The 6,757-nt window shown below is 43.2% G+C and overlaps 1 protein-coding gene across 10 annotated transcripts in view; it reads left to right on the top strand.

Annotated features, from left to right (window-relative positions):
* STX16 (syntaxin 16) overlaps positions 1 to 6,757 on the top strand; it is a 34,697-nt gene that overhangs the window by 8,792 nt on the left and 19,148 nt on the right. For 5 of the 10 annotated variants that reach the window (XM_006758829.2, XM_006758826.2, XM_006758830.2 and 2 more), the window contains exon 2: positions 666 to 677. The exons of 4 other annotated variants lie outside the window; for them this stretch is intronic. In XM_006758829.2, coding sequence (XP_006758892.1) covers positions 666 to 677 — 12 coding nt within the window. Of the gene's footprint in view, positions 1 to 632; positions 678 to 6,757 lie in introns of all 10 variants that reach the window. One more of the 10 variants, XM_015560732.1, reaches the window with a different exon arrangement.

Here is a 6,757-nt window from a genome sequence, read left to right as displayed (position 1 = left end):
AGAGCGGAGAGCGGTTTCTCGGCTTGCTTGTTACCGCGGAGAAAGCTCGGGCTGCGGGATTGAATTTGTGCAGACCTCACATATGTGGTCACTCAACTATTATCTAAATACAGCCATAGACAATTTTTGTGGGTTGTTCATTTTCTAATTTTGCTGCATTTGCAGGGCTGTTTTACATGTTAAAATATACATGCATTTGACACGGTAAGATTGCATTTCAGCGTTGCTCTCCTATTTTCTCTTCCTAGAGGGAATTTAGAATATTGTATGTAATAGTTGACATTTATGAAACAGATGAGCATTACATTTTAGTGAGACTAAAGCAAGTGTGTTTTATTTGTTTCTATTGTGTTTTAATTTTTACAACTATGCATTGTATGTTTCCTATTACTTCTAAAACAACAATCACAGTAAATAAAAATAAAAACCATATTTATGTAGCTTTTTTATAAAAAAAGAAAAAAGAAAAAAAAGGAAGAATCATAGTGGGGAGATTGTTTAAATGCCTTGGTTAGTGGATCTTTATTTTTAGTCAGCTTTAGAGTTATTTTAAATCTCAGTGCTTTCTCAACTGACCTTACCTTATCTGTCTGTCTGTCCCCATCCTGCTTTCTCTTTGCTGTCCCTAACTGGATGGGACTCTTGGGACCGACATATCTCTTCAGGAGCTGGATGAGGTATTGTGTTTTGAATATTTTTGTATGTTAATTCATGAAATTATGCCTGTTTTTCTGAAGTCTCTGGTCATATATAAAATGCTAACAGAGCTCACACACATTTTAGCATTTGTTTTGATTACTTATAATTGCTGTGTTTAATAATTTAACACCTCGGATTTATTGAATATATTTTCACACCAGGTGAATTGATGATTTAGAGGAAGGCTGGGAACAGTATTTACTACTCTGGGGAAAGTGACTCAACTTGGGAAGCAGGACAGGTTGAACATTTCCTTGAACTTATTAATAAGCCAAATTGTTTTTAGGGTCATGAGTGTAACTGATTGCCTATGAGTGCCTTGATTTTCTGAGAAATTGCTCAGGTGGAGTGTGAAGGACCTGTTTCTGGGGAAAACCCTAAGGGAAGAGGAGGAGGAGGCGGCCAGCCACTGCTTCTAAGGGCTCTTCCAGGTCATTGCTGCCTTGACTGGACAGATCACTCATGATCCCCTCGCTGCCCCCTAGCTTAGTCTCCCAGAAGATGGGGAGAGGAAATACCCATAGGGCTTTGTTCTTAGTAGCTTATAAAAGAGTTGAGGAAAAGGGGGGTTGAACTGAGCTTGTTAATTTTGTGTGCTTCTGTTACCTGCTTCAGTGATGAAGGGGTAAAAATGTTTTTCCTGAGGGTAGACCTTTTAGAAAGAGTAATTGGGGGGAGTGTTGTTTATTTTGGTTAGTTTAATTTAGAAGAATGAATAGTGAGGTGGGAACTATCTTCAAAAACAAGGAGGTTCCTCATTTGTAGATTAAGATCTACCAGTAAGTTCTAAAAACTTTAACTAGTTGATAATGACCATAGACTGGCACAACTGAGTGTACCTCCCTGAGAACTGGCTAAGTACATTAGCATCTCTACTTCTCTTCCAGGTGTGAGGCTGCAACCCAGTGAGCTCCCCGTGGGCGCTCAGTGCCAAGGGTCTGATGCAAAATAATGTGGACTCTGTGAGGCCCCCCTCCTTTTTTTATTTTTAAGAAAAATAACTCACATTTATGCTTGTGTGTTCATAGAAACTTTCTGAGAAGAGACACAAGGAACTGTTAACAGTAGATACCTTACAGGAAAAGGCTGGGAGGGAAGAGAAACTTCCTTTGTATTGCAAACTTAGGTTGGATATATATTTTTAAACCACCTGCAAGTATTACTTGAGTTATTAAGAAACAATTAGTATTTATAAAGAAGCCCTCAGCTGGTGGCTCACTGAGCCCGGTGCCGTGGCCATGCCTGCCTAAGGAACCTTCCTGCCTGTACCGCCTGGGCACTGGGCCCAGAGAGGTCAGAGGTCACTGCAGTTCACACACAATGAACCTCAGCATCTCTGGGTCACAGCAGCCGTAGTGGGTTTGCTGACCAGACACTTGGGACGTGGAGAACAGGCCTTTTAGAACAGATGTTACCCCTTACTGCACAGTTTGGAAACAGGGGTTTCATGGTCCCAAAAGGAAGTTTATGATGGGAGAAATGACGACCACAGAACAGCCTTACATTGAAGAAGCACTGAGTACTTGTCACACGCGGGGCAAGCACAGCTGTGGTCACCCTTAGGGGTCTGCCATCTGACTGGTCTCAGGCTCTCCCTCATCCTCTTCAGGCTTCAAGCTCCACCGCCTGGCTGCTCACGGGACGAACAGACCCACTGCTTGGCCTACTCTGAGCTTCTGGGCGTTCGAAGGGGCCACATTCTGTGACGGGCGACCCGAGTGACGCCACTTTCTCCCCCACACCCAGTGCTGTTAGAGTTCTCTGAACGGAGCCCAGCACTCCACTCTGGGCACCTCATCCCCTTCAGTAGTTTACTTGCCTCTTCTTGTCCTTTTCCACAACCTTTGTGTCTTTTATGAATTAGCTTTTAGAGTTGTACATGGTATATTTACTTCATTCGTTCATCCCACCCATTTGTTGTTGACTCATTGAGCTAATTATAATTGGATAGTTATGACTGCTGAGTGCCAGGTGCTGAGCTAGGCGCTGGAGAGGTGCTGGGGATGGTGTCCAGAGCCTTGCTTCGCCAACCCTGCAGGGTGCTTCAAACAGCCGTCTTCTGGGAAGAGTAAAAGTGGCCCCAGTTCCCGGTGTGGGTCAGATGGGAGGCCAGCCCGGTAGGTGAGGCCTGAGCCAGCTTTCCTGACTGCAGCACTTGGGCTTCCCAGAGTAAAGCCATGTAGTCTTCCTGTCGTTGGTCCACATTAGTGGGTCATTCTACTGAAACCAACTCCAAGTCTGCATCCTGGGGACACCAGCCTCATTGTCCTGCAGAACACTGAGTGCGGTGTCCCCTAGGAGGAGGCCTCGCCTGTCCTCCAGACATCTTCCCTCCTGGTCTCTACCCCAATCTCGTTCTGGTGACAGTCATCTTAAGAGGAGTTGTCTCAAGGTCGTGGGTTTTTAAAAAATCTGCATAAGAATATTTATCTCTTGTAATTAAGAGATAAATGTCAAACTCCTCTGGGGAGGGCAGGGTGAAATAAATGGAGGCCATAGGCTGGGCTCCCTGGTCACCCTGCTGAGGGTGGCTTTGAGAAAGTCTCTGAACCCAGCTGGGCCTTACTGTCTGTGTTTGTAAAACAGGAAGCAGTGCCCAGTCCCCTCTACAGGTTTGTTGTTGGGACTAATGAAGTCTGTGGAAGTGCAGCACCCAGGTGACGCAGGTCATGGCTCCCTCTCAGCGTTCTTAAGGGAGTGTAGTCATTGAGAAAACAAGGGAAGCCCATCAGACTAGCAGCATTTGTATCCGAGTGCTGTGATTCTCAGATTTTTTATGTCTGTAGTTTTGCACATTTAAAGCAGTGTCTATTTTGAACATTTATTGTTTCACAATCAAGAAAATAAACACTATTTTAAGAGTATCACAGCTCTAAAATAAAGCGTAGTGCTGACATTCCGATTCTCTCTCCCACGTGCTTGTCCATCAGTGAAGTCAGGAGCCTCTGAGCCGGGAGTTAGGCTTGTGCTCCAGGATTGTCTCACATGGATGAGAGAGTTGCTAGGCTGTTGTTTTCAATGTCCCTTCTGGATGTTTTAAATGCTCATTGCCACAGATGATCCGGAATTGTCAGTGTTGCTGCTGATCAGAATGCATTGTGGCTGAACCTAGTTCATTGTTTTAGATGGGGCGGGTTGTATGTGTCTGACTTGCTTAATCGCTGCAGCAGCTTTGCCATTTCCTTAACCGTACAATTCCCTAACTCAGACGTCTCGTAAAGGCAGGGTTTTATAAGTAAGAAGGCTGTATGTTTGGAACAGCAAGATTTATCAGCAAGAGCGTGTGTGCGCGTGCATGTGCGCCTTCCATAGATTAAAAACTTGTCCACACAGCCTGGCACTCTCCAGGGACACAGGTGTCAGCATTTAAAGTGGACCAAGGGCAAAAGATAACTAGCGAAACTAGCAAGAAGCCGTTGGGTGTGATGTTTCGAGCATCTGCTGGGGTTTTCCTGCGTTGGTGAGGGTGAGGTAGATGAGTGTGGGCTTAGATAGTCACCCCAGAGTTCTTGAAGGACAGAACTAAAAACAAAGAGACAAGAGTTCGTAAGTTCTTAATTCTCATAAGTACAATATTTTATTTAAAAAGTTTTCTTATTTAACAAATATTTTATTTTATTTTTTACTTCAGAAGCAGAAGTTCATGTAAGAAAAGCTTTAATCACCAACATCATATATCTGGAGGGAGATTACGTTGAAGTTCAGCAAGGATAAGTAAAGAGAATTAAAAATCTGGCAGGTTTTTAAAGGTCTATATTGACTAAGATGGCAACATGTCTTGGATCTTAAAAAGATTAAAAAAAACAGGTTTTTAAATGGGAAATGAGATTTCTGAAGTTGAAAGGGTGATTTTGTACTTAAAATGTGTTTATGTTCGTATTAGTTCCCATTTTAAATAATTGACACTTATCTTCTATTATGTTTTTCCTTCCCAAAACATACTCTTTAAAAAAAAGAAAAGAAATAGTACAAACTGTGATATAGATCAGAAGCCACACCAGTAAAAACATGACACATTTCTTCTGAGCCGGCTGCATTTCGTTATCATGGTGAGCTGTTGCTATAGACCAGCAGCCGCCAGCCCTTCAGACCTCACGGACCACCGGTGGCCACTGCTGCTATAGACTGTCCCGCGGGGACAGGTTATTCCCTGTTGAGTTTGCAGTCCTAGAGCGTCAGCTCTGTGTCTTACTGGCAGAGTTCTGATGTAGAGTGTGGGCAGATCAGGGCCAGCTCGGCGGGCTGGCATCTGACCACATCTAAAGTATGAAGTCAAGTACTGCTTCAAATAGTTCAGTGTACTTCAACAGACTTCATATATGATTTAAAATTTCTCATTTGTTTCAGATCAGTTGATACTAGTTACTTTGTGGATATCTCTTTATCTTTTTAGTTTAATGTGTATTTGTAAACAGTAAAAACAGTACATCCTGAATTTAAAAACTATAAATACAAAAAATTATTATTATTACTCTAGTGAAATGATAGTGGGTTAGATAATAAACTGCCACAGTGGCAGTATTATGACCCATGACCTTAGCAATTTCAGGTTTTGCTTTGTATAAAAAGTTGGAGGTTAAGTTCAAGTTTTGCTCCAATCAGGTAACAACTCTGCGTCGAGCACCGGCTGTAGAGCTGGCAGAGGCTGAGAGCTGGGCATGTAGTTTGCCCCTTGTTGCTTGGTGAGTGTACCTTCCACAAAGTCCCACGTCTGGGTGACTTTGCAGTGGGACCTCAGGAATAAACAGCTCTGCCTCTCACTGTCTGTGCCTGCCGAGTGGATGAGGTCTGCACCATGCTCCTACGTCCACAGTTGGTCAAAGAGGCTGCTTTTGTTGACACGTGTGTTCATGGGAGCCTGTCCCGTGGTTCCTGGTTGGGCCTGTTTTGTGTTGTAGTTTTTGTTGTTGTTTTAATTGACTTTAGAGAGAGAGGAAGAGGAACCGAGAGATAGAAACATTAATGAGAGAGAAACATCATTGATTAGCTCTGCACGCCCCCCTCTGGGGATGAGTCTGCAACCTGGGCCGTGTCCTAACTGGGAATTGAAGCAGTGATCTCTTGGCTCATGGGTCAACGCTCAACCATTGAGCCACACCAGCAGGGCTTGTGTTGTTGTTTTAATCTGAGGGTGTTTATTGTCCTGATTCGTTTTCTTAGCAAATTGCAATTATATTTCATGGGCTTGTCAAAGTGATTGGCAGCTGGTGGAGTGCATGGGGCTTCTGGAGTCAGCCAACCAGGTTTTAATCTGTCACTAATAGCTTTGTGGCCTTGGGCAAGGTTCTTAACTTTTCTGAGTTTCAATTTCCTCACTTACAAATTGGAATAATAGGTTCCTAGCTCACCTAGCTTTTGTGAGGATTAAAATCAAAAAAGGGTCTGTAGAATTCCTATTAGTGAACTCTTAAAAACAAACAAGATGACCACCTCTCAGACTCAGAGTCCCAGGCAGTGGAGGTGGCTGACACACCATTTTTGTTTTAAAAATTGAAATGACGCAAATGCAGGTGACTTACTCAGGCTCACCTCTCTGCGACAGTGATGGGCATGGTTCCTTCAGTATGTGATATGCACTTCCTGAACCCACAGAATGCTCTGAGGAACAGGGGCAGAACCATACCGGGGGTGCAGGGGGAGCATTGCAAGACCTCCAATTGCTTTTAGGGATTTTGCTATCAGTCAACTCCCTGTTCAGAATTCAGGGCTCATTACTTGAAGGATTCTTTTGATCTCAGTTTTTCTTACGTGATATATTTCCTCCTTCATCTGTGGGTTTAAAATTTTTGTCTTGTTCCTTTATTGTTAAAAAAGCAAACAAGTATTTGCTGAATGAATGAAAACGTAAATTTAGATAAATGCAGGAAAGGTGGGGAGAAAGGCAATATAAATTCTTCCCCCCAATTTTGCAGTGTGGCTTAGAAAATGTACAAGTGTTTACCTACAAAGGACTTTTAAATGCTGTTTGCCATCCTGTTTTCCTCCTCATTTGGATCTTTTGAAACGGGCATTTATAAATTCTGAGCTCCAGAGGGCCCCTCAAGAGCCTTTTTTTGTT

This window comes from Myotis davidii, unplaced genomic scaffold (assembly GCF_000327345.1).
Source record: "Myotis davidii unplaced genomic scaffold, ASM32734v1 scaffold75, whole genome shotgun sequence".
Lineage (NCBI taxonomy): Eukaryota > Metazoa > Chordata > Mammalia > Chiroptera > Vespertilionidae > Myotis > Myotis davidii.
This window is presented reverse-complemented; position numbering and strand designations above follow the sequence as displayed.